The 27,156-nt window shown below is 49.6% G+C and overlaps 1 protein-coding gene across 1 annotated transcript in view; it reads left to right on the top strand.

The window, feature by feature from the left end:
* Nucleotides 1-27,156, top strand: part of NUP210 (nucleoporin 210) — a 111,244-nt gene that overhangs the window by 3,591 nt on the left and 80,497 nt on the right. The window contains exons 2-6 of the mRNA XM_063113907.1: nucleotides 12,656-12,792; nucleotides 13,990-14,121; nucleotides 21,640-21,736; nucleotides 24,474-24,624; nucleotides 26,504-26,636. Of these exons, the coding sequence (XP_062969977.1) occupies nucleotides 12,656-12,792; nucleotides 13,990-14,121; nucleotides 21,640-21,736; nucleotides 24,474-24,624; nucleotides 26,504-26,636 (650 nt within the window). The remainder of the gene's footprint in view (nucleotides 1-12,655; nucleotides 12,793-13,989; nucleotides 14,122-21,639; nucleotides 21,737-24,473; nucleotides 24,625-26,503; nucleotides 26,637-27,156) is intronic.

The raw sequence follows: 27,156 nt of genomic DNA, 5'->3' as shown, positions 1-27,156 counted from the left end.
CCCCCACACTGGGGAACTTTTCCTTGGAGTGTGCTGTAACTCAGGCAGCTCAAATGACCCTTGGGGAATCAGTGGGCATGAAGGACCCCACAATCCCTCTGTCTCTGCTGACTGGTGACAGTGGGAGGTCAGAGGCCAGTACCACCCTTGGATGTGGATATCCCTGGTCCCTCTGCCTGCCCCAGCAGGAGGAGCCAGCAGGGAGTCATCTTGCAGCCCTATGTAGAGTGAAGCTGAGGGAGAAAAGGTGAGGTGAAAGGATTCCTCTGGCTCTTCTGGAGACCCCTCCGCATGCTGAGCCACGCTAGAGCATTATCCAGCCCAGCTGCCTTCTGCTGGGCTCAGGGACTCCAAGCCTTCAGGAGAGAGGCAATTCGTGTGCTAGAAGCTGGAGGAAATAGGGCCTGAGGGAAACTGGCCCAAAATTAAAATTAAAAATTTACAAAATGGAAACCTAAAAAAAAGTGAGTTTTAATTCAAGTGGAGGCCCTTCAATTTGCCCCTTCTGCACCCTGTTCATGTGGCCTTCTCTGACCCTAGACCGCACTTCTGGTTCCTTGGTCTAGAGTGTTTTCCCCCTTCCTGCTCCATTTGTGTGCGGCACTCGTCCTTACACCCCCAGATCCAATCTCTCTTCCTCCCTTCTGCCAGGCTCTTAGAATCATAGCCTTTGGTCGAGTGTGTTCTCATCTGGGGGTCCTATCTGGCCTCATTCCTGGCAGTTAGAGGGTGGGGTGTGATTCCAGAGTTCCTGCAGGGCCCAGGAGAGTGCACACAGCAAAGACCATCCTGTTCCAATGCCCTGCAGGATAAGCTCTGCAGACACCACACATTCACAGATGAGGGCTGGAGAGTCACTTAGTAGGTGACAAATATCTGTGACTCTTGCTATGAGCCAGGCACTATTCCAGGTCCTGAGGACGTGGTAGTGGAGGAGCAGGTGATGCCCTTTTTACATGGAACTTGCAAACAGTTGATTGTCGGAGTTAAATACTTAGCCAAAATGAAACCACTGGACACATTTGATATAGGAATAAGTCTGTGCGGGAAACAGAACAGCGTGCTGAAAGAGGGCTGCAGGAGACGGAATGTGCCTCTGGGTAGGGTGGTCACAAGACACCTCTGTGGAGTCAAACTCAAGCACAGAAGAGGTGCGTTGGCAAGGGCAAGGCGGTCAGGAGGTGAGGGTGGAGAGGTTGGCGGGGCGGGCCCTGTGGGAGCTTGTAGGCTGTGGTTAGGAGACAGGAAGGGGTTGCAGGTCAGGCATTGGGTGGGGTTAGACTGGGCCTGGTTCTCCGGGCCTTGCTCTCTCTGATGCACCCTGGGCCCTTTAGGGCTGCTGACAGCTGTGGCTCCTGCAGGGCTGGAGGGAGCCTTACTCAGCTTCCCCCACCAGACCCGCAGGAGGGAGCTGACAGAAGCGGCTGTGGACTTGGGTTGACCTGGAACCCAGGTGTTTTTCCAACTGCTTCCTTTGTAGGTCCCCTGCTCTGCCCAGGCTGCAGCAGCCCCACGCATGAGGTGGCTTCCGCTCCGGAGGCCCTGCCTCTGTGCACTGTGAGGGGCCAGACCCTGCAGATGGATGGAGGGTGGGCTGTGTCATTATCCAACCCCCACTTCTCCCCCCAACACCCTGTTTTTTCCTCAACTTTCACTTCTCTTTTTTTTTCACTATTGCTTTCCACCCTGACCCTTCTGGGTCTCTGGGTCCCTGGGTCCCCCTGCCCACCTCCTGTCACTGTGTGGTGAAGAGTTGGAAGCAGCCCCCTCGAAGGGTGGCTCCCAGAGTGCTGGCACACTGGGGTCTTGTGTGACAATGGGAGTAAGAAAGAATCAAAATTCACTGTCAGTCAGTCTTTTAGATGTCCTCAAAATAAATGTTTTCTTCTAGTGCCAATATGTTTACATTTTTTTCTTTTATTTTAAATTGTGATAAAATATATATATGACATGAAGTTTACCATCTTAACCATTTTTGGGGGTAGAGTTCAGTGCATTAAGTACATTCATACTGTTGTGCAGCCAGCAACACCATCCAGCTCCAGAACGGTTTCATCTTGTAAAACTGAAACTCTGCACCATTGAACACTATGAGTGTTCCTCCTCCCTCAGCCCCTGGTAACCGCCATGCTACTTTCGTGAACACTTTTTAACATCTGCCTGTCTTCCAGAAGAGCAGGGAGATGGGCTCAGAGCTGTTGCAGGCAACAGCACCCCAGAGCCTAGCAACACTGTCTTGATTCATCTGGATGTATGGCACACAAGATGAGTTTACTATTTACATCAGCATAAAGTGCTTTTTCAGCAAAGAAGGATCAATTTAAAAGAAAAAAAATAAAAGGATACAAATAGTACCTGTACGTGACTGGACTCAAGCAAGTGGCCGACAGAGAGGTGCCGAATGGTGGGACAGAGCTGTTGGAAAGTACTGGTGTCCAGGCAGCTGCCCCCGCCAGCCAGAAACTGCAGGTCCAGAGGCAGGGACTTCCAGTGATTGTGTGTGTGTGTGTGTGTGTGTGTGCATTCATGTATGTGTATGTGTGTGCATTTGCATGCATGCAGTGGGTGGTGAGAGCACGCAGGTCCAGAGGCAGGGGCTTCTAGTGTGTGTTAGGGGGAAGAGGGGACAGAAGGGACCAAAGTAGCAGAATCAGTTTTTCTGCTAATCCATTTGCATATGGTTCTCCACTTAATCCTATAACAAACAAAAACAAAAACCCCCTTTGGTAGGAATGACTCCCCACTCTACAATTGAGCCTGAGACCAGCAGCCTCACAGCCAGTTAAGAGTGGAGCCCTGTTGAGAACCAGGTCGTGACTCTGGGACTGCACTCCATCCTTGGATGCTTGAGGAAATGTGCCAACCCTTCTTTGCTAATGGTCGGTTTACCCACTTTCCTTCAATAGGGTTTTAAAAAATCAATGACATGTTTAAAAAGCAGGATTGAGGATCCGTTGGAGGTGGGGGCTGATTCCAGTGGAGGTTAAGGCCATCTTCTGCTAGGACCTGGCAGCCTAGACCCTCCTGTGGGCAGCTGCAGCTAGGGCAGGGAGGCCTTTAGTATTGTTTTTAACTCTGCACAGCAGCACAAGGGAGCAGGACAGTGTCCTGACCGGGGGTACGGAGCAGACTGCACAGAGGTCCTTTCCTAGAGATGTGGCCTCAGGCAGGGCCCTCACATCCATGGCTAAGGTTTCCCCATGTATCTGATGGGGGTTTTCATAGGATTGTCGGGAGGCAAATGAAATATCTGTGATGTGTTACACTCTGTGCTTGACACGTAATAAGCATTTAATAAATGAAAGTTGCTGCTGTTGTTTTAAAGTACAGTACCAGTGGTCTGAATAAAATAGCCTTAAGGAATTCAGCCTAGGGGATTTCATCTATCCAGACTCTTTCAATTATATGTGACAGGAAACCCAAATGGTTTAAATAAAACAAAGGAATGTTGTTTTGGCTCATGAAGGGGAAACATCCAGGCAGAATTTATATCAGTCTTCTGTATTGCACAACTGATGTGATGTCACCAGGACTTGGTTCCTCACTCCTGTGTCTTGGCTTTGGCCACGTACTTCCCTGGGGTAGCAAAATAACAGTCTGAGCCCTACAGCTTCCCAGATTCAGATCTAGTGGGGCGTAAGCCACAGCACCTGTTGTGACTGGACCTGGCTGGGATGCATGCTCTGTGGCCAAGGGAACACATAGCTCTGATTGGCCAGGCCCTGGGTGCATGCCTCCAGTGTCCAGAGGCAGTGTGAGCACCCTGGCACCTCATGGACTGAGTCGGGAAGAAGTGGTCTTAGTCTGTTCAGGCTGCTTTAACAAAGTCCCATAGACTGAGTGGCTTGTAAACAACAGAAATTTATTTTTCATGGTTCTGGAGGCTGGACGTCTAAGATTGGTGCCAGCATGGTTAAGTTCTTTCTGGTGAGGGCCCTCTTCTGGGTTGCAGACCATTATCACATGGTGCAAAGAGATGAGAAAGCTCTCTGGGGTCTCTTTTGAAAGGGCACTAAGCCTATTCATGAGGGTTCTGCCCTCATGACCTAATCACATCCTGAAGCCCACCTCCTAGTACCATCACTTTGGAGATTAGGATTTCAACATGTGGATTTTGGTGGGAGGGGACATACTTTCAAACCATAGCAGGCAGGTACCCACAGAAATGTTGGATGCTGTTACTGAAAGGTGGGTAGAGGCTGGCAGCCAAAACCCCACACCTGTCCCCTGTAGGAGTGATATTCACGTGCCAGCATTTGCTCTGATTCCCTATTCACTGAGCCATTTGGGGGGTGGGGATGGGGTGGGGAGGGCATACGTTTGGACCCTGGCTTGCAGGAGAGCTGGTGTGATTGCGGAGGGTATCAGTAGGAAAGGAGGCAGGTGCCGGTGGTGAGCCAGCGTGGCTGTGTGACAGCCACCAAACTCAGTCTCCCCAGCTGTCAGGTGGGTACAGCTGACCTGCTTGCTGTTTGGAACTTTGGGGATGGTTCTGAAAACACTTGGAAAGGCACGTAGGCCTCAGTGCCTTCTGTTCCACTTGGTACATTTGGTAAAATTAAGTTTGTAACTAAAAACCTCATAAAGAGCACTGCAAGCACAGATGGCCTCACTTGTAATTCTATGAAACATTTAAGGAAGAAATGGTAAAAGTCCGTTACATACTCTCAGGAGAGAAAGAAGGAACGACCATTTCCCAAGTCATTTTATATGAGGCCAACAGTACACTGCAAACTAGACAAAAATGGTACAAGGAAAAGAAAACCACAGACCAAAAGAACAAAATTCCTTAACAAAATATTAGCAAATTAAATCTAGATAAATATGACAAGAATAATGTATCAAGACCAAATAGGGTATATCCCAGGAATGCAAGGTTGGCTTAATATTTTTTTTAAAGTCAGTGTAACTCACTTTATGCACAGAAGAAGAAAAGCCACACAGTTGTCTCAGTAGATGAGGAACATTCACCACCCATTCATGATAGAGAGCCCACGCCTGCCTCTCCTTAAGTCTCTGCCTGCATGTTACCCCCTCAGTGATGCTCCTCTGACCATCCTGCTAAACACTGTAACTTTCCCCTTCCCTGCTTTTTATTTTTTCTTAGCTCCTGTTGTCTAAGAGCCTGTGTTCACTCACTCATTTTGTTTATTTTTGTTCTCCTCCTGCTAATAAGCTCCACGAAGGTAGAGATTAATGTGTATTTTGTACTTTGCTATATCCCAGGCACCTAGACTGGTACCTGGAACATCACAAATAACCCAGTAAATATGGATCCAGTGAATATATCAGCGACCGCCAGGAGGACCAGTGGTGGGAGCTGAGAGGAGGGCGTGGGTGAGGAGAATCGGGATAGGTCTGTGGAAGAGTTGCCACTGGCCGTGTGCTGTGAAGATTGGGCAGGGTGAACGTGGAGAGAAGGCACGTGTAGAGCTGGCAGCAGCAGCAGCAGAGGAGGGAGGCGGGAAAGCTGGGAGGAAGGAGGGGCTTCTGAGCAGAGGTTAGACTTGACATCAGATGGTTCAGGGTCTTGCCAGCCACATGATGGGACCAGCAGCCCGTCCTGGGCCTGAATCTTTGCTCATGACTCTGAGGATGTCTGTGATTGGGTGGTGGGGAGGCCTGTGAGAAGATCCCGATGCTGGGGGATCAGGGCCAGGCTTCATTCAGTGAGGAGGATGGACACGTTCAAGCATGACTAATCATAATAGGGAAGGACCCACATTTTCTCCCTTCCTTAAAAAGCAAAGTTCTTGTGGTCAGAATCATGCCAGATATTGCAGGACCATGAACCCCTCATTTGGGAGCCCCTTCCTTTTTCCTAAATTTGAGAGCTTTATACTTATTATGTAATCACCCCAACCCCTTGCAGTAGGTACTATTTTTATTCCCATTTTGCAGATAAGGACGTGGAAGCCCTGGGGAGTTAAACCTTTTACCCCCGATCACACAACTGGTGCGGGGCAGCACCCTTCTATGTTATAACTTTACCTTCCAGCAAGTATCAGCAGATGGGAGAACTGAGAGGCCATGTCACCATCACCGGGTGCCGCTTACTGCACCTCACCAGGGTCCTGGGGAAAGACAGATGCCCCACTCCCGACTGTGAGTCCTGTTGCATGTGCCTTGGGGGGCGTTAGAGAGTGGGAGGGTGGAGCAGACGTGCTGACCACCAGCTGAGAGGCAGTGAAGAATGATGTACAGTCATCCCTCGGTATCCACAAGGGATTGGATCCAGGACCCCTGTGGATCACAGAATCCGTGGATGCTCAAGTCCTTTACACATGTGCCAGTGGGAGGAGCAAGTGTCCATTTTGAGGAGTGGCAGTTGATTTTAACTGGGCAGAAAGGGGAAGGCTCTTCAGCAGAAAAGCCATAGGAGCCAGGCTCTGTTTCTTCGGCAGAATGTGATGCTGAATCGAATGAATTGGGCTGTTGGAGCTAGTGGGGTTGGCTTTAGTGCAGACCCTGCTGCCTCTGCTGGTTAGTGCCCATCTGTCCCTGAGCCCTGCGTCCCTGGGCTCCGTCATGAGTATGGGACGAGCTGCTGCACGGGCCAAGTGCAGCCCTGAGCCCCGAGGGGTCAGGGCCTGTGGTAGCTGTGGTGACCATGTGCACATTCAACAGTTCCTCTGTTCCTCGTGTGGGTCCTACCAAAGCAGAGAGGATTGTCTGCTTTTTAGAGCTCCTGATAATGACTCCAGAAGTTGCCCTGCCCTTGTTTTTCCAGAAGCATTGGAAAGTAGCAGCTTAGAAGACTCAGCGTCAGAGAGAAGGCATGGCTGGAATGGGAAGGCTCAGTTTCTCTCCCTCCCTCAACCCACGACTCCCCAAGGTGTCATGGGAAACGCTGTTTCCCAAACTGCAGTCACTTCATGCTACCATCAAAATGTTGCCTTTTTAATATCCTGTCTATACTAGAATTTACTTAATATTTCCTTCAAAATGATTCACTTTTTAAAACATTGACATTATCTTCAATATTAACATTTACATTCTCTAAGTTACATGAGTTTGATGTATTCGTTTTTCCTAAAACACTTTATAATGACTATGTAATAATTAAAATACACAATGAGCCAATTAAAAAATAGTCCATCTGTACATCATCTAAACTCCTGTCTGATGGTGCGTGTATCATACCCTGGGGAAAATGTACCTGTAGCAGGAGAACTGTCTGTTCTGGTGTTGCCCAGACCTAGCTGTGATCGCTGGCGCTGCTGGTTACAGCTTTGGGAAAATTACTTCATGTCTCTGAACCTCAGTTTGGTTTTCCCACATAGGGCTGCTGGAGCATATGAGTATTTAGTTCTGGGCTTGACACATGGTGGGCCCCTTCCTCATTTCCTACACTCTCCCTGACTAGTCAGGGTTTTGGGGAGAAACAGAACCAATAGGATGTATATATTTATATATCTCTCTCTCATATGTATAATCTCATCCTTATGTATTTTTATACACACAGACAAACACGCACAGTTGTCCCTTGGTATCCATGGGGCATTGGTTCTAGGACCTCCCACAAACACAAAATCTGAGGATGCTCAAATCCCTGATATAACATGGTGTGTTTGCGTGTAACTTATGCACATTCTCCCATACATTTTAAATCATCTCTAGATTACTTGTAATAATACAATGTAAATGCTATGTTAATAGTTATTATATTGTATTATTTAGGGAATAATGACAAGAAAAAAGTCTGTACATGTTCAGTACAGATGCAACTTATTTTCAAATATTTTCAATCCACTGTTGGTTGAATCCATGGGTGTAGAACCTATGGATACAGAGGGCTGACTCTGTGTATATGTGTGTGTGTATACATACACACATTAGAGAGATATATAGTCAGGCATTGGCTCACATGATTGTGGAAGGTCCCAACAGGCCCTGACAGGTCCCAACATCTGCAGTCAGCTTGAATCCTAGGAGACCCAATGGTTTAATTGCAGTCTGAAGGCAGGAGGACACTGATGTCCCGGCTGAAGACTGTCAGGTGCAGGGTACAGATTCTCTCTTGCTCAGCCTTTTTTGTTCTACTGAGGCCCTCAACTGATGGGATAAGGCCCAGCCTCATAGGGGAGGGCCAGTCCACTGATTTAAATGCTAATCTCATCTAGAACCACCCTCACAGAAATGCCCAGAATAATGTTTGACCAAATATTTGTCGCCCTGTGACTCAGCCAGGTCTACACATAAAATTAACCCTCACACTCTGCCAGCAATACTTTTATATTTTAATCAAAAAATTGTCTTCGGTATCTCAGAGCTCTGCAGAAATGAGATGTGCCTGCCGCCATGTCCTTTCTTGTCTCCTCCCGCACTGCCCATCTCTCTCTGCCTGGCTCGGTGCGATTAACCACTGTGTCTGTGAAGACTGATCCACCCTCCCTTCGTGTGGAAGGTGATTCTTCTCTCTCCAGATCCTGGAAGCAGGACCATTCCTGAATTGCACATGTGTGACCAGCTTTTCCATTCCCAGCCCAGGGAAAGAGCCAGCCTGCATCTCCAGGGGCTTTTTCTAAGGCTTGTCCTAGAGAGCTGAGACACAGAGACAATCCAGTGAAGTCAGGGCACTGCTGTGAGTCCAGGGGTGACTCAGATGGCAGAACTTGGCCATATTTGGGCTTGGAACGCCTATGGCCTGGCCTGGCCTTTGGTGTGGGCTTAAACCAGTCCCCTCTTCCTCCTGAGCTTTTTTTTTTTTTTTTTTTTTTTTTACTTATTTGTGAGATGAGGGCATCGCAGTAGTTCTCTAAGTCACGTCCATTGTTGGGGGGAGATACTTTTATTTAGAAGTTAGAATAACACAGAAAAAACCACAAAGAATAGTGTAGTGGATACCCATGTTCCTACCATCAGAATTAGCCATGCGTAACAATGTTATGTTTGTTTCCAGTGTTTTTTTAAAAGAAATATAACCGTACAGATAAAAGTGAATTCCCTTTACTGCCACCCCCACCCCGCAGCCTCTGTTTTGTGTTTGGTGCGTACCTTTCCCTGTGCAGTCCCCCAGCAAATGCTCTGGTGTGCTTTTTCACACAGTATCCCACACTCGCTGTGAGGAAGTCCAGGTGGGTGGTGGTATTGTCTTACAGACGAGGACACTGAGGCCCAAGGACACATAATGGCTGGATTCTGTGGTGCTTTTGTGCCTCCTCAAGGTTCACCCAAGGCACCTGGGTCACAATGCCTCAGACGGAAGTCAGAAGACTGAAAGGGACACTTGGGCTGGTGACGGAAATACCAGCCTCAACGGCCTCAAACCCTCTGGCAGATGGTTGTGGTGAGGTCCTGATGCATAGAGAAGAGACCCCAGGGGAACGGGGTGGGGGTGAGGGGACGAGGCAGGGTTCTGTGCAGAACCAGGCTGGCTGCTGCTGACGCTTCTCGGCACTTGAACGTTTGTTATGAAGTGCTTTCAAGTCTGCTTAGGGTTGTTGTGAGGATAGCTTTGCTCCGCTGCAGAGCTCAGCGCAGTGATGTACGAGGATGCAGGGTCCTGGCCCAGTCCCATGCCCAGGGGCTGTGGAGGGGAGGGGGAGAGGCTCCTTTATTGGCTGCACACCAGACTTCCAGAGCAGCTTCTCCAACCTCCAAGCTGCATCTGTCGCTGTTATCAGCACTGAGTGCTAAGAGCAGGGTCTTTCTTTTTCATTTAAATTTGTTTATTTTTAATTGACACTTAATTTTAAATATGAGGGTACTTCAAAAAGTTCATGAAAAGATTTGTATGACCTTTTAATTCTATTTTTCCATGAACTTTTTGAAGTACCCTCGTACTTATGGGGTACAGTGTGATGTTTCAGGACATATGTAATAATAAGCAATAATCAAATTAGGGAAATTGTCATATCCATCACCTTAGACATTTATCATTTCTTTGTGGTGAGAACATTCAAAATCCTCTCTCCTTGCAATTTTGAAATATACAATATATTACTGTTAACTATAGTCACCGCACTGCGTAATGGAACACTAGAACTTATTCTTACCTTACTGTAATTTTGTAACCACTGACCAACCTGCCCCCACCCTCCCCTTTCTCCTCCCTGTCCCAGCCTCTGGTGACCACTATTCCACTTTCTACTTCTATGAGTTGGGAAGGTGATAAGAGGACTCAGCACCTGCCACCTCCCAAGCAGAGCCCTTGGCAGAGTTAGGTGTCCACGAAGATCCCCAGGAATGAAGAGCACTAAGTTTGCCTTTGCCTGCCAGCTCCTCTACTGGGAGGCCAGACCTTAGAACTGGATTGGGACTGGGCTACTCATCACAAACTGTGGTCTGAATATCTGTGTCCCCCTCCACATTCAAGTGTTGAAATCCTCACCCCCAAGGTGATGGATTTAGGAGGTGGAGGCTTCAGGAGGTGACTAGGTCACAAAGGTGAGCCTCATGTTTGGGGCTAGTGCCTTATAGAAGAGGCCTCGGGAGCTGCCTCACCCTTTCCACCATGTGAGGACAGTGAGAAGGTGCCACCTATGAACGAGGAAGCAGGACCTCACCAGACACCAACTCTGCTAGCACCGTGATCTTGCACTTCCTGGTGTCCAGAACTGTGAGCGATAAATTTCTGTTGTTTATAAGTCACCCAGTTTATGGTAGAGTCAGCCCTCTGTATCTATGGATTCTGTATCCATGGATTCAACCAACCATGGATCGAAAATAATTTGAACAAAAAAATTTTGCATCTGTAATGAACTCATATAGACTTTTTTTCTTGTCATTATTCCCTAAACAGTACAGTATAAGAGCTATTTACGTAGCATTTACATTGTACTACGTATTATAAGAAATGCAGAGATATTTAAAGTATATGGGAGGATGTGCATAGGTTATATGCAAGTACTACACCGTTTTTTTAATCAGGGACTTGAGCATCGTGGATTTTAGTGTCTCAGGGAGATCCTGGAACCAATACTCCAAAGACACCGAGGAAGGACTGTATTTTGTTACAGCAGCCCATATAGACTAAAACGTGTGACTGAGAGCATTTAAAATGTGGCCGGTACCATCTGTTAGAATCACAATGTTTGTGATGTGTTAAATTGCATGTATTATTAAAATAACCTGTTACTTTTAAAAAATATGGCTCTTTAATAGAGATTTTGAAAAATAGGGATGAATAGGCAGAGCACAGAGGACTTTTAGGGCAGTGATACTATTCTGTATGATACTCTAATGGAGGATAAGTATCATTACACATCTTTCCAAACCATGGAACTTACAACACCAGGTGTGAGCCCTCATGTAAACTGTGGGCTTTGAGTGATTGTGATGTCAGCGTGGGTCCATTCATTGTAACAAATGGACCACTCTGATGGGGGATGCTGATAGTAGGGGAGGATGTGCATGGGGGAGATGAGAGTATGTGGGAGCTCTCTGCTTTCTGTTCAATTTTGCTCTTCACCTAAAACGGCTTTGAAAAATAGTCTACTAAAAATTTAATTTCATCTGTTTCTTTTAAATACAGCAATTAGAAAATGAAAATGTGCCTTGTGCCTTATTTCTATGGTACAGTGCTGTCTTGGGCCTATAGCTGTCCACGACATGGGAAAGGAAGGACTGCCGGTATCTGTTTGGGGGTGTTCCCCACCATTGCTTTTTAATGCCAGGTTTCCTTCTGAATGCCCCAGAATGTCGATGTTCCAGGGAGGTTAAGCAAAGGTGGGGGAAGGACGGAGAAAGTCCAGAGTGCCATGCCTCTGTTGGCTGCTGCAGCCCTGAGAGATGAGCACGCTCTGCCCAGTGCCTTCCCCTGTGTCCTTGATTGCCCGTGAGCTCCCCGAGGGTGGCACATTGCTGTTTCCCGGCTCGGGCCTTTGCACCAGCTCCTCCCCGCCTCCTCCCCGCCTCACCACCAGATCTCCACGTGGCACTGGCTCGAGGCCACCCCCCAGAAAGGACCCCAGCAGCCGTCTGCAGGTGGCGGCCAGGGCACATCTGGCTTAGCACTTGGCACAGGGTCTTCTGTGCCTCCCGACTCTCTGGACCCGGGTGCTGCTGTTATTCTGTGTCATGGATGAGAAACCGAGGCACAAACACTGGTAGCTCTCCTGACACACTGTTGCTTTGTCCTCCTGGGACGTCTCTCCTAGACTTGTCCTGCTTCATGCGTTGATGTGTTTACCCGCCTTTCTCCCCACCTTGGCTGTACTGTCAGCTCAGTGTGTGCAGGACTCTGAGACTGTCGTTATCATTGCAGTTAGCGACCTGCAGGGTTTGTAGAACCTCTCTGGGGATGGAAGCTAGCATCCTGGAGCCTGCTGTGTGCCCAACCTGGGCTGGAGGTTAACTGAGACAGTGGCATTCCCTCCGCACACCTGAGCTGCCTCACTGGACACCCTGAGCAGCATTCTGACTGATGCGGAATGACTTCTCATGCAGGGCAGTCTTGGGGCAGTCTTGGACAGAGGCCATCTGTTAAACACCACGTTGTTTCCAGGTGTCAGTCTCCTGTTTGGTTGCTCAGTGGGGAGCGTGCTCCATGCCCTAAGGTTGTTGAGGTCTCCTTGGAGCGGCCTGGGCTGGGCCCCATTTCTCCTCTGGGTTGGAAGCTGGTGTGAGAGCGCAGAATGGGAACCACAGCCCTGCTTCTGGCCTGACCAAGCAGTGCAGGTCCAGAGAGTAAACTCTTGTCTTCTCACCATAGGTCATCGACCCGGCCCGAGGTGGCCAGCATACAGCCGCTGGAACCTGATGAGCACCAGTGCTCCCAGAGGGCAGTGGTGCAGGCCCGGCTTACCCAGCCTGCCCGCCTGACCAGCATCATCTTTGCAGAGGACATCAGTAAGGGCTTCGAGGGGCCAGAGGCGGGAAACACCCTGTTCAGACCTCCAGCCCCAGAGGCTGCCAAAGCCCATGCAACACCCATCCCGGCCCCTCGTGCCAGTGCTTCATACCATTCTCCCTCTGGGGAGGCTGGCTTTCTCAATTCCTTAGTTATTGTTGGTAACCCAGATACCTCTCAATGAGTATCAAGTCAAAATGTAGAAAGCTGTCCCAATCTAAGAGATCACTCCTTTCCCTTCCTTCTATCTAATTGCCATATTATAATTGTAAAATACTTAGAAAGCAAAATAATTTTCTATAGTGCTTTTTCCTCACCTACCATGATATGAAGTTTTTCATTTTATGGCAGAATTATTTTTCATGCCCAATAATATTACTAACAGGAGGTGTATCTGTAAGCATTCCCCTGTATCGGCACGTAGAGTGTTTTCAGATGTTTGTTTCAATGTTATACATAAAAATTAATATTTTATGTACAGAGAAATTTAGGGTTTTTTTAGGTTATTTCCCTCCTAGGATAGATTCTCAATTTTGTTAGGTCTTAGCATGTGAATATTTTTAAGCCTTTTGATACAAGGGGCCGTGTTGCTTTGCAACAGAACTTTAGCACTGCACAAGCATTTTTATGTGGTGCCTGGAGAGTGTTTGGAATAATTTTGTATCACATTCTGTTATCCTTCCACTTGAGAATTTCCTGGGTAAATGCCATTTACATATCTTGTTTATGGAGCAAGTAAAAAAAATCTGTGTCTACACGCCCTTCTGTAGCACAGTATAAATAAACAGAGAACACCAGTGAAATTCCTAATCTCAGTGTAGGACAGGGCTTCAGGACAGAATCTTCCTGTGGGTGTCGGCTCATGCTGTAGCTCTTGTCATTTCACTTAAAGGTTACACGCTGGACCAAACTACATTTTCCTAGAGGAATTTTTTTCCACACAGCCTCATATGCTGGTGCTCAACTTGGAAAAGCTCGAGATGGGCAATGACAATACTCCAAAGCCCATACTTTCTGAAAGTCCCTGTTAACACTCAGAAGGGCCTTGTGCTGGGAAGTTGCTTGGCTTCTGAGGGTGAATTTTGTTGGTTGCTGAAGCCTTTGCCAGAGTGTAAGGTGCCGTGGCCTCTGAGGCCCGGAGGCATGAGTATGCTCGAGGCACTGTCCTCAGGGCTGACCTCTCCCTGTCCCTGCAGCCACGGGCCAGGTCCTGCGCTGTGACGCCATCGTTGACCTCATTCATGGCATTCAGATCGTCTCCACCACCCGTGAACTCTACCTGGAAGATTCACCCCTGGAGCTGAAGATCCAGGCTCTGGACTCTGAAGGTGAGGACATGTCCCTGCCTGTGCGTCCTCAGCAGCGGCAGCTAGATTGTTGCCCCGACCAGGACCATGGCCTGTTACTTTCCTCTTGTGTCCAGCCCTGCTGTTCCCCACAGAGGACTGCTCCTGTCAGGAAGGTGAGGTTGGTGCTGGGGGAGATGTTGAAGAGGTAGAAACCACATCTGAAGCAGTCCCCACACCCTTGGTGGCATTGGGACATGGCTGGTCCTCTTGCTTGGGGGGCCCCTGCAGTGGGGACTGTGTGCTCAGCTTCAACAGGCCCTAGAGGCAGACTCCGCCTGTATATAGTGGTGGTCCTCGATGAAGCTGTCATAGAGAAGCCAACATTCTGGGCAGTGATGAGAAGCTGGGAGGGCTGGCTGGTGACTACGCTGTGAATGGCAGGAGACATTCTCCCTGTTTGGGCTTCCAGGGCTGGCTTTGGCTTCCTGCTCCAGACCTCAGAGCATGTGTGCGGGCACCTCTGTGCCACCGGCTCCTTGCACTGTCCTTCCCCACTTCACTTCACCAGCATCAAATGTCGGCACGTGTATGCCGGAGTTCTTGCAGGTGGTCTCTTCCGGTGGTAGGCCAGCCGTCCTGGCTGCAGCCTGGCCACTTGGTAAATGGAGTAAGGGAAACTTTGTGGGTTAAGTTTCTCATTAAGGAAGATAAAAGTCAGGCAAAAGACATATTTCAGATGATCTTCCCAAACTTCAAGTCTAAACCAAGTCCCACCTGGTCTTTGAAAACTTTTCTAACTACTCTAGCTCTACCTGCCCCCCTCCCTCACCCTTTAAAAAAATGTTCTAGATCAGGGTTTCTTAGCCTCGATGGTACTGGCTGACATAGACTGATCTTTGTGGTGGGGGCTGTCCTGGGCGTAAGATGCTTAACAGCATCCCTGACCCCCACCACTAGGTGCCAGTAGCACCCCCCAAGTTGCGACAATCGAAATTGTCCCCAGTCATGGCCAATTGTCCCCTGGGGGACAAAACCACTGTTCTAGGGCTCCTACCAGACCCCTCCTCCCTCTGTTTATTCATTTGTCACATAAGCTCCTTGACTTCGCTGATGCTGTCCTCTGATCTATGCAACTGCAGCAGTGATGCTACCCAGGAGCTGAAGGAGCTGGTGAGAAGCATGTAACGTGCCTAGCAGTGCATGTGCTCAGTAAACATGGGCACTTTACTGGGCACTTTCTACAAACTGGCACTGCCCAGGTACCAGGGGTGCTGCAGGGGAGAAGGGCTGGCCTCTGCCCCCAGAATCGTAGCCTGTGAATAAATGGTTACACACATGTAAGTAGATGCTGTTTATCAGAGTGTGTAGTTGTGCAGAGACCCTGCAGTTGGCAGGGACTCTTAACCCACAAAGTTTCCCTTACTCCTGAGAAGGTTGAGATGGGTGTGGAGGACAGAGGTCAGGACACACGTCTCAGAAGAAGTGGTGTTGGAACTGAGTCATGAGCATGGAGCTTGCCAGGCAGGGAAGGCCGTCTTATCCTTAAGGGAGGCCAAAGTGTGGAGAGGGGATGGGCTGCAAGGTGGGAAGGGTCCTATGCATCAATGTGGGATTTGCCCTTTGTCGCAGAGGGTTGGTGCGGTGAGGTGATAGGAGCTCATCTGCAAGACTTGGGTGATCACTAGCTGCTCATGGGAATCAGAAGACCAAAGTTGGAGTCCGCCCTGTTGCTGGGCATCCTGAGCACTCTCCTTGTGCAAACTCACTTCATGTTCAGGAGATGGGATGACTAGGACACGGAGAGTGATGCATTTACACACACACGCATGCACATACATGGAAAAGACATGTAGTTAATATGTCACAGAGCCAGAATCTGAGCTCTAGCCTGGCCCCACAGTTCACTCTCCTTGCCAGGGGTTGGCAGACTTACACAGTGAAAGTCCAGACAGTAAATATTTTAGGCTTTGCCAGCCAGGCAGTCTGTGGCAGCTCTTCAGCTCTGCTGTTGTCACTCCACAGCAGCCATAGGTGACGCGTAAATGAATGGAGTGGCCGTGTTCTAATAAAACTTTATTTACAAAAACAGGTGGTAGGCCAGATTTGGCCCAGGGGCCCTAGTTTGCCAACCCCTGCTCTTGTCCTCTCTTTTCTGTTTCCTACCTTAGGGTCACTTAAAAAATTATTTTTATTGAGCTTTATATACCATGAAATTCACCTGTTTAAAGTGCACAATTCACTGATTTTTGGCATATTCACAAAGTTGTGCAGCCATCACCACAAAAAATACCCAACACCCATTAGCAGTCTCTCCCCTCTCTCCCACCCCAGCAACCACTAATCTTGTTTCTGTCTCTATGGTTTTGTCCATTCTGGACATTACGTGTGACTGGAATCATTTACTACGTGGTCCTTTGCATCTGGCTCCTTTCACTTAGTGTTTTCAGGCTCCATCCATGCACTTCATTCCTTTTTGTGGCTGAGTAACAGTCCATTGTATGGACAGACCACATTCTGTTTATGCACTCACCACTTGATGGACATTTGGCTTGTTTCTACTTTTTGGCTATCATGAATAATGCCACAGTGAACATTTGTGTGTAGGTGTTTGTGTGGGTGTGTGTTTCAGTTTCTCTGGGGTAGGTACATAGGAGTGGGGTTGCTGGGTCGTGTGGCAACTGTGTTTAACTTTTGGAGGAGCAGACACACTGCTTCCCACAGCGGCTGCACGGCAGCGCTGATTTCATGCTCCCACCAGCAGCATGTGAGGGTGCCAGTTTCTCCAAATCCTCACCAGTGCTGGCTGTTGTCCCTCTTTGTTATAGTTTGGTCTTCTTTGTTTTTTTAATAAGTCATTTTAAGTCTCTTTTTTCCCTGAGTTTGCATCCTTTTCCCCAGGCAGTTGGTGGCAATGTCAGGAGTGGCCTTCCTGTGCCCACTGCCGTGCCAGGACAGATGCCCAGCAGCATGTGATGGTTACCTCTCACCTTTCCCCGACTCCTAACGTTTTGATGGCAGCTGGTTCCAGAGTAGGAAGTCATCTGGTGACAAAGACCAGGCCATTCACAAGTGGCCCACATCAAGGCTGTAAATAAATGGTTAGGTCACTTCCTCGCTATTTGCAGTGAGGCTGTCATGCTTTCTAGTTGGTGTTCTCTGCCCAGAAAGAAGTACCTTGACTGGTGTCTTTATCACCCTTCTGCCTTTGTCCCGAGCCTGTGACCTCTTTACTGGTCAGAGTCTCCTCTGTGAAGATGAGTTTGCCTCTTGTAACTTTTGAGGACTTTGTAGTCTCAGAAGGGACATGATGTAGATTGGTGGGTATTTGTCAAAAAAGACTCAATAGCTCAACAAATGTTGTTAGGTGGATGGCCCGTGTATGCCAGGCACTGTGCTAGACCCTTTACAAGTGCAATCTGTTACTCCACAAGGATGGATGGTACGATGCCCATTGTATAGACAAGGAGGCCGAAGCCCAGAAAGCTTAAGTAACTTGCCCAAGGTCACGCAGCTCATGGGTGGCCGAGCAAGGGCTGGATCTCGGGATATCTAACTCCATTACCTGAGCTCTTTTCCACTGGGCCACACTGCCCATCTCCTGCTACTGCATGTTTCCTGGGCTGGGGGCCATCCACACGTGGCTGGGGTCTGCCTTTTTGCCCTGAGGTCCTTTGCGGAGTGCTCGCTAGACTTGATGTTTTTGCAGTAATTTCCCAGCCCACACATGCTAGCTCAGGGTTACCAAAGACCCCCTCTTCACCCTTCCTCATACCCCATGTTCTGCCCGAGCACCTTCCCCTCCTGAACTCTGCTTTCAGATGTCTGGGTTCCTGTGGACATTCCCTCTGAGGTGCTCCCCCCTCCAGGGAGCCTTCCCTGACTGCCTGAGGTGGAACTTAGTCCTCCCTTCTGATGGCCCTCAGCTCTTCTTCACTGGCCCCTGCTCAGGACACCTGGCATGTTCTTCTTGGTGTTGTCAAGCTCAACACTTGGAGGGCAGAACAGGGTCACTTCATTCTTCTGGATTCTTCTGTGTTTGACAATGGACTTTGGTCCCAGTGGTCATTTGGCAAATGTTTGTTAAATTGAATTGCTCAATCTTTCTCTGCAGCCTCCTGGGACCAGGACAGGGGAGGTGGGTTCCTCTGGAGACTGGACCCCTGGCTCTCCTGGTTAACATTAGCACTCAGCTATGAGGCTTCAAGATCAAGGGCTCTGTCTGTTGCACATAGTAGGTGCTAATAGCTACCTTTTGAATGGAAAAAGTAAAACTATAGGCAGAGGTTTCTTGAAAACATTTTGTACTCCCTCTCATCCCCTGCAAACCTGCAAAATCCTCACTGCATATGTCCATCTCGGGGCTTTCCCCTGAGGGGGATTGGGGGTCACAGGGAATGAGCCACACCTGGCCTCCTGTGGTTTTACTTTGTCAGCCGCAAGTTGGTCTCTTCATGCGCACAGTGCCAGCTTCACACAGGGCTTTCTGCTCAGAAGGGCCCTAGGTTTGGCTTAGTGCTTGGCAATACATTTATGTTTGTACTTGTGTCTTTTGAGTGGAGTCGGATGGGACAGTGGAGCACGTGAGGGGCTTGGAATCTCAGTAATTCCTGCTCCTGCTTCCCTGCCACTCCCTGACTGTTGGGATGGGTTCTTGGCCACCTGCTTCCTGTCCCCTGGTGTCCTGGGTCCTGCCTGGCCTCTCCCTCTCCTTCCTTACCCCTCACCACTTCTACCCTCTGTTCCCCGATGGGGCCTGGTTGGGGAGGAGTGGGTGCATGCTCCCCAATGGCTGGAGTGTTGCATGGTGATACATCGAGGATTTGGAGAAACTGGCACCCTCACACGCTGCTGGCAGGAGCGTGAAAACGGCATGGCTGTGCAGCCGCTGTGGAAAGCAGTGTGGCTGCTCCTACAAAAGTTAAACACAGTTTGGTCTGGAGGCTGCATCTCAGCCGGGGTGAGCCTCTCATGACTCGCAATCCAGGTACCAAGGGCATCCTGGTGCACAGACTTAAAGATGCGCAGCAGGCCATGGGAAGGAGAGATACCTGACTTGACTTCCCGGAGCCCAACCCAGGTGGGAAACAGTGTGTTGGTCCAGTGGCTGGTGTGGAAGCAGAGCCCAGTGGCCAGCAGCTGGCAGGCCCACGTGAGCCCAGAGTTGCTGGGCAGGTGCCTGAGGCACCTCCCAGGCTCTGTCCTCACCCTGTAGTATTCCCACACGCCGCAGGAACACTCTGTGGCTGACTGTGTGCCCAGGGTCTCTTCTTTCTTCTTGCAGCCTTCCTGAGTCTGGTTTGCCTTCTTTTGGAACTTTCCCCTACCTTTTGAACCAAGTGCCTTCCTTTTCATCTGCATGGAGCCCTGAAAATTACACAGCTGGTCCTGCTTGTGCATCTGCCTGAGTTGGCGAAACTTCTGGAAGCCCAAGGACACTTTCTGGCCTTGGCGTTATCACACATTTGTCATTTCTTCCACATTTAAACATGCAGGACAGACTGGGGGGAGCAAGATAATGAAAAACAGAGCTCCGTGTGCAGCTGCTGAAATGTCGGTGACACGATTCCCTGCCACTGTCTCCTTGTCCGTGTTAGGGCCGTTGTGAACAGTACCAGGTGATTTATCGATTTGATCTTCCCAACGACCCCATGGCTTGATCTTTTCACTCTCATTCTACAGAAAAGTGGTGCTTGGAGGTGACCTGGGTGGAAACCCCCAGGGTTGGTGTTCAGGACACTCCTGTGATGTGTGGATTGACATGCGTTAAGGGAGTGGACTGCCTGATGGGCTTTCGTGTTGAATTTCTGGTCGTCATTTCACAATCCAGTGAGATCACAGGAGAACCCTTCCTTACCCTCACTGAGAGCATCCTGCAGTCAGCCTGCCTGTCTCTGCCACCAGACAGCCTTTGCTTTGTGGACATCTCACCTCGGCTTGGTATGAGGAAGAAGATTCTTGTGGTCAGAACTGTTATGCAGAGGAAGGGGCTGTGCTGGGAGGTGGTGAGCTGCTCCTCCCTGCGGCATGCGAGAAGGGTCTTGGCCCCCATGTGATGGGGGTGCAGCAGTACGTTGTGTCCTCGGGTTAGGCTAGAGGATGTCTAGGTCTCCTGCAGCCACTTTCCTTCCCAGGTGTGGATTTAGCATCTAGCTGCTTTGCCTAATGCTGTGGATGTTAGGAAGACAAATTACTTTGGTTAAAATGCTTTGGGGTTTGAGAAACCACAGGCATTTTATTTGCTCAAAATCCTCCCTCGGGCCAGCCCCATGGCTCACTTGGGTGAATGCGGTGCTGATAGCGCCGAGGCCGTGGGTTCGGATCCTATACAGGGATGGCTGGTGCGCTCACTGGCTGAGCGTGGTGCCAACGACACCGAGCCAAGGGTTGTGATCCCCTTACTGGTCAAAAAAAAAAAAAAAAAAATCCTCTCTCAGACCACTTAAGAAAAAATCTCCATGCCCACGTTCATCATAGACAGGGTGAGCAGGTGGCTTCGTTCCTCTGTTTTTCTCTGGTCAGTTGCCCAAGCAGATAGACACCTGGGGAACTGTGACGAGAGGCCTCCCTTCACTCATGATGCCCCGAAATGTAAAGGCGGGGACAGCTCAGGTTTCTGGAGCTTTTGCTAAGCACTGCTTCATTTGGCCTTTGAGATGTCATGGGGAAGGCAGGGTGCCAGGCCGGCCTGACTCTAAATACCATGCCCTTTGTACTGTAAAAGGACTTTCTCTAAACCCCAGATGCTCTATTTTGGGGGCTGGCCAGGCGAGGAATGTAGATGAGGGACATGGAGTGGGTGTGGGACAACAGAGTGTGGTGGAGAGAACATGGCCCCTTCTACCCTTCAAGAGAGGCTGAGCCAGTCGCTGGTCCTAAGAGAGAGTGAGGCCCAGGCATCCAGATCTTCAGGCTTTTCAAGAGAGCTTGGAAATGGCACTTGTGTGTGCATATTTCTCATCTGGAAACAGTGGGTCAGAAAGCTCGTAAAAGCAAGCTAGGACTTCTGAGCTGAGGCTGGCTGGGTCTGGTCTCTGTCCCCTCCACCCTGGGACCCTGGGAGTCTCAGTCAAGGTGACAAGACGAGAATAGCCACCTGGAACCAGACAGTCGAGGGTACTGCCCCCTCATCCCTCAGTTTCCTCCCCTGCACTGGGGTAGGAGGGAGGAGTTTACTCCCCAGGAGACAGTGAGGAGTGAGTGACTCAGTTCTCAGAGCAGCCTTCTAGACGTCAAATGCTCACAGGCATGAGGGGTGATGGTGTTATGTGCTACGAGCCTTTTGTGAGCAGTTGAAAGCAGTCAGGTACTATGGGAAGAACAGTTTTTCACCTGAGACGGGCCTGGGTTCCAATTCTGGTTCAGCCCCTTGCAGTTCTGACGGGGAGCAGGTGCCTTCCTTCCATTCAGCCTTGGTTTCCCCTTCCTGATGTGGAGGTCATAGCACCTGCTTTGCAAGGGGATGGCACTGAGGATGGTTCCTGCATGTAACAGAATGCTCCCCTTGGCCCTGGGGAATTAACTCTGATGTGTTTCTGCCTCCCCCATTTGCCCTTACAGGGAACACCTTCAGCACCCTGGCTGGGCTGGCCTTTGACTGGATGATTGTGAAGGACGCAGAGGCGGATGGGTTCTCAGACTCCCACAATGCACTGCGGTAAGAGGTGCCTTCGCTGGGCCTGACCCCTTTTGAAGGGAAGTGGGAAGGGGGATGTCTGTGGCTTTCACCACTGTCAGCGAGGAGCCTGGGGCGATTCCCAGAGGTCTGCCGACATTCCCAGTGACTGATTAGGGAAAAGGGTTTCATCTCACACAGTTGTGCGGGAGCCTGGCTGCTTCTGCTGCCCACTAGGGGGTGTTCTGTGGAAAATTGTTGAGGGGCCTGGGGTGTCCAGCTGCAGAAGGCTGTCTTGGGGAGCAGAGGAAGTGTGTGTGGCCCCTGAGGGCAGCACTTCCATTGGGAACAAATTAAAGGGGGGGACAAGTTTTGGCTGAAAGGATGGACCAGCAGTGACAGGCATTGTCAGGTAGTGCAGGCTGGGTTTCCCAGCATGGGTGTGCAGACAAACGTGCATGAGGTGGACGTCTTAAGGATCTTGACTCGTTTCATCCTCTCACCAGCTGCATGGGCTGTGCATACGACTGTTCTATTTCTCAGATGTAGACTCTGAGGCTAGGAGAGGTTGAACCATTTGTCTGAGGTTGGTAAGTGGCAGAGATAGGATTTAAACTCAGATCTTTCTAATCTGCATTATCTAGTATGGGAGCCACTAACCCCATCTGGCTGTTTTAGATAGAACGAAGAGTTCAGTTCCTAAGATGCACTGGCTACATTTCAAGGGCCCATTAGCCACGGGGTTAGTGCTGCAACCTGTTGGGCAGAGCAGAAGCACAGAGCCTTTTCATCTCTGTGGAACCTTCTTTTTGCCAGTGCTGGTACAGACCCAAAGTCTGTGCTTGTATTTCCTCATGCTTTGTTAAATAATTTTTTAAAAGAGTACAGTCCCTTTTGGGGCAAGAAGATTTAATTTTTTAAAATTTTGCAACAACTTTAAGCCTATTGAATAGTTGCGGGTCCTGCATATCCACAGTCATCAGGATTAGGAAGTGAACACTGAGGGTGACAGTCATCAGACCTCATTCAAGCTTTGCCAATTGTCCCAATTCTGTAGCCAAAAAAACCCAACCCAGAGTCACATGCTGTGTGTCATGCTGTTTCACTGGGTTTCAGTCAGCCTGGGACAGTTTCTTAGTCTTTTCTTGACTTTGGGGACCTTGACATTTGTGATGGTGACAGTGCGGTTATTTCGTAGACCACCCCTCATTTTGGGTTTACCTGATGTTCTCTCATGACTGGACTCAGAGCTCTGCATCTTTGGCAGGAATATGAAGAAGTGATATTCTACATTCTTTTAATTGCTTGATGCCACAATTCCAATCAGTCTATTACTGATGATGGTCACTTGGGTGAGGTGGTATCTGCCAGGGTTCCCCACTGTGAAGTCACTTTCTTACCCCTTTGCAATCAGTAAGTACTTTGTGGATGCATTAAGAGCCTCGTCTTCTATTTACACCTTCTATTTACACCTTTACTCGGGGCGGTAGGAGATGGTGGGAATGTGGTGGAGTCTCTGTCACACTATTCTCTAGAGCTCAGCTCACACCGTCTCCAGGGCAGATGCTCCGACACTGTGCGAGCTGAGTTGCCCTCCTGGAGTAAGAGCTCTTTGGGGCTGGACCCTCATCCTCTACCTGTCTCCTGGACCAGCTCTGGATTTCTGATGTTTCATAAAGCCAGGAACATGGGCTGTAGAGTCAAAGACACCTGGATTCCAATCCTGGCCTTCTTGCTTCCTGCCTGTGGACTTAGTCAAGGAATGTAACCCACACGAGCCTCAGCTTCCTCCCCTAAAAAATGTGTATAATTACTGTGTCCACTTCTGAGGGCCACTCTGTGGGTCGGCAGGTTGATTGTGGCTCAGGGCCCCTCTCTGGGCCTGGTACATGCTAGATGTTCAGGGAACACAGGTGCCCTGCCCACCTCTGGGCCACTAGGCCCATTTGCTGCTGCCACAAGACCCCAAGCTTCCAGGCAGCTCCGTACGTGAGCTGAATGTTAACCGAAATCCACAAAACTCGGGCGTGTTGGAACTGGATTGTCCTGGATTTTCATTCAGTTCAGCATACGACAGCTGGTAAAACTGGGTGAGGAAATACTTCATGGCATGGCATGGTGTCCGGTGGAGCTTAGGAGCATGGAAGCGTGTCCAGCAGATTGCTCTTTTGGGGCGGAACGGTGGGCACATTTGTAACTTGCAGGTTGGAATGAGAGACTATATCAAGAGAGTCCCTCAAGCCAGCTCTGCCTGCCGCCCCACACTCTGGGGATGGGCCACCACATCCTGACTTCTTCCCCAGCCCAGAAGCTCGGGGTGGAGCAGATGGTCACTGAGAATCATTTCCCAAAGTCAGGCACTCTGCTAGAGGGGAGGGCTGGAGTGTGGCCGGCAGCTCCAGGGACTGATGGGCACTGCTGATGCTGCCCGGGCTGGGCGTGTGGTCTTTGGCCTGTGGCCTGTTTTTCTTGGGCTCCACTTTTCCCATTTGGACTGTTTGTACTAAGCTGGAGGTTCTCATGTGTGGAGTTTGATAACATGCAGATTCTCAGGCTCCCTGCAGACAGTCTGGGCCAGGGGCCAAGAACGTGCATTTTTCACAAGGATGTAGGAGGCTGCAGGGGCATGTTTCTAGGCAGCACCAACGAGGGGGCACCACTTATTCCAGTGTCTGGCTTGTAGTGGCGGGTATTGATAGAAGTGAATGTGGTGTTAGATTCTGCTGAACCTTGTGCTCAGGTTTGACGAATGAGCTTTGATGACATGCTCTTCTTCCAGAATACTCACTTTCTTGGAGTCTACGTACATCCCTCCTTCCTACATCTCAGAGATGGAGAAAGCGGCCAAGCAAGGGGATACCATCCTGGTGTCTGGGATGAAGACCGGGAGTTCCAAGCTTAAGGCCCGCATCCAGGAGGCTGTTTACAAGGTGGGTCCTAAACACCCGTGGACAGAGCAAATAGTGGAAATGGCTTTAGGGTGGGATTCTGTATTGGTGTTTGTTTGGGTTGGTGTGTTTGAGCTTAGGGAGGGGAGCTAAGGCACCAGAGCACATCATCTCTGGAGTCACATGCATTGTTCATTCTCAGTTTCCAGGGAGGTCCAAGAGCAGCAGGGTTCCCAATAACTAGCTTATTTCCAAAAGGTGTACCTGTCCCAGTACTGGAATACACCCAAGCGCTTGGGATTCTGACAGCATCTGGGAGCTCCCAGTTGTCTTCCATGCCAGCTCTCCCTGTGCACCAGTTGGAGCCCTGAGTCTGGCTGCTCTGTGGTCCCATTTGTGCACAGCTAGGTGTCTTCACCCCTTCCCCACTCCAGCCCGCCCTACCCGACCCCAGCCCACGTCACCCGGCCTCACCAGGACCTGCTTCCCCATCAGTGTCCCATTTTCACAGGGTGGGACTGAGGAAAGGAGAGTGAGGAATAGGTTTAGCCCAGGTCCTGGTGCCTTCCCGGTTCTAGTGGGTGGATGTCCCCCTACCCATGCCTCATTTTGAGCTGCAACCCTGAGATCTTCTTTTTCTTCTGGAGCACAGGCAGGAAGGTTGTGATACTTTGTCTGATGTTTAATTTTGTAGAGTGTCAAAGAGAAATCGTCTTCTGATTCACTCTCTTTAGTGGTTTAGTCAGTAGTTTGGGAGTCCTGGAGGGCTGTGGAAACATGAGGACACACCATGTTACAGGGGCTAATCCCACAGGACTCTGCACATGGTAATTGGAGATAGTTTGCCCTGTGTGGTGCCCAGGGATGGGATGGGGGCTGTGGCCACTACTGGGCTGGAAGGGCAAATTCCTTGTCCTACCTGTGATAGGAGTTTCCCTGCCTTCTGTGCTGGAAAACACCCGCCACAGAACCTGGCCTATGGTAGATGCTTGATATGTTTTTAACGTGTCAAAGATAGTATTGAACTTTCTGTTAAGTGGGGAAACCTGCAAGATATTACAACAGGCTCAAAGGAGAATCCATAGAGCAGATGCGTGCACAGGTCCTCAGGGATGCTGAAATGGAAAACTGCCTGCTATCCACAGGTTGCACAGCCAGCAGAGGAAGTGTATTTACATTTCTGTGGACAAGTATCATTTGCTTTGCTGTCAGCGTCCAGTTGGAGAAAACCAATGGCAAAGCAAATGATTCCCATCCACAGGGTTTGGGCTGTCAAATAGCCCAAGACAGTGACAGGAGCAGGCCCTGCAGAAGCCAGTAACTGGTTGTGCACTAGACAGGACACGGAGCAGTCTTTCCCCATCTCAGGTCTCTCACAGGTTTTCCTGAGGAGGCGCTCACTGGTGGGGGATGAGGGGTGGGCAGGGGGAAGGGTCTGAGAAGTGGGGGCTGAGGGCTTGTTAGAGATGCACGCTCTCCCTGTTTTCGTGTTGGCCTGAGGTTTCATAACCTCCCTGGGCGTTGGGGCTTTTGTGGGGAGAGAACTCAAGCTCCTCGTGGCCCTAGAATCTATAGATCCATAGAGATCACTCCCAGCTCCTCTCTTTTCTTTCTGTTTAATTATTATTTTAAATCAAGGTATACATAATGCAAAGTGAGGTGCTCAGTGTGTTTTGGTAATGGCCTTTGAATGCATACCTGCCATGCGTACAGGGCTCCCCTGGGATTTCTGTTGTCTGGAGGTGTGGGGTTGTGAGTGATGTCTCGTTTTCTCACCCTTAGCTTTCATCTTCCCATGTGAACATACTGAAAAGTAAAAAAAAAAAAAAAAAAAAAACCAACTCTCTTTCTCTTGCCCACACCGTCCCCACCCCCACCCCCACCCCCACCTCGCCTTTCCTGCCCTCTTCATCATTCCAAGAACGTACGCCCTGCGGAGGTCAGGCTGCTGATTTTGGAGAACATCCTTCTAAATCCTGCTTACGATGTGTACCTGATGGTGGGGACCTCCATCCGCTACAAGGTGCAGAAGATCAGGCAAGGGAAAATTGCAGGTGTGTCAGTGACTCCATAATCATGGCAAATCCTCCCCCTTTTCCTTACTGTGCAAAAATACACATAACGTTGACCAGCTTAACCATTTTTAAGTGTGAAGTTCAGTGGCATTAAGTATATTTACATTGCCGTGCACTGTCACCACCATTCATCTCCAGAACTTTTCCATCTTCCTCAACTGACACTCTGTCCCCATTAAACACAAACTCCGCATTCCCCTCCCCAGCCCCTAGCAGCCAGCATTCCACTCTCTGTCTATGAGCTTGACTACTCTGGGACCCCATATAAGTGGAATCATACGGTATTTGTCTCTTTGTGACTGGCTTATGTCACTCAGCACAGCGTCCTCAAGGTTCATCTATGTTGTAGCATGCGTCAGAATTTCCTGCCCTTTAAAGCTGAATAATATTCTTTGTGTGGAACCACATTTTGTTTATTCATCTGTCAGTGGATGGACACTTGGGTTGCTTCTACCTTTTGGTTATCAAGAATGCTGCTCTGAACGTGGGCGTGCAAATA

Source organism: Cynocephalus volans, chromosome 11, assembly GCF_027409185.1.
Source record: "Cynocephalus volans isolate mCynVol1 chromosome 11, mCynVol1.pri, whole genome shotgun sequence".
NCBI classification, from domain to species: Eukaryota; Metazoa; Chordata; class Mammalia; order Dermoptera; family Cynocephalidae; genus Cynocephalus; species Cynocephalus volans.
The sequence above is the reverse complement of the archived record's forward strand: the minus strand, read 5'-3'. Positions and strand labels throughout refer to the sequence as shown.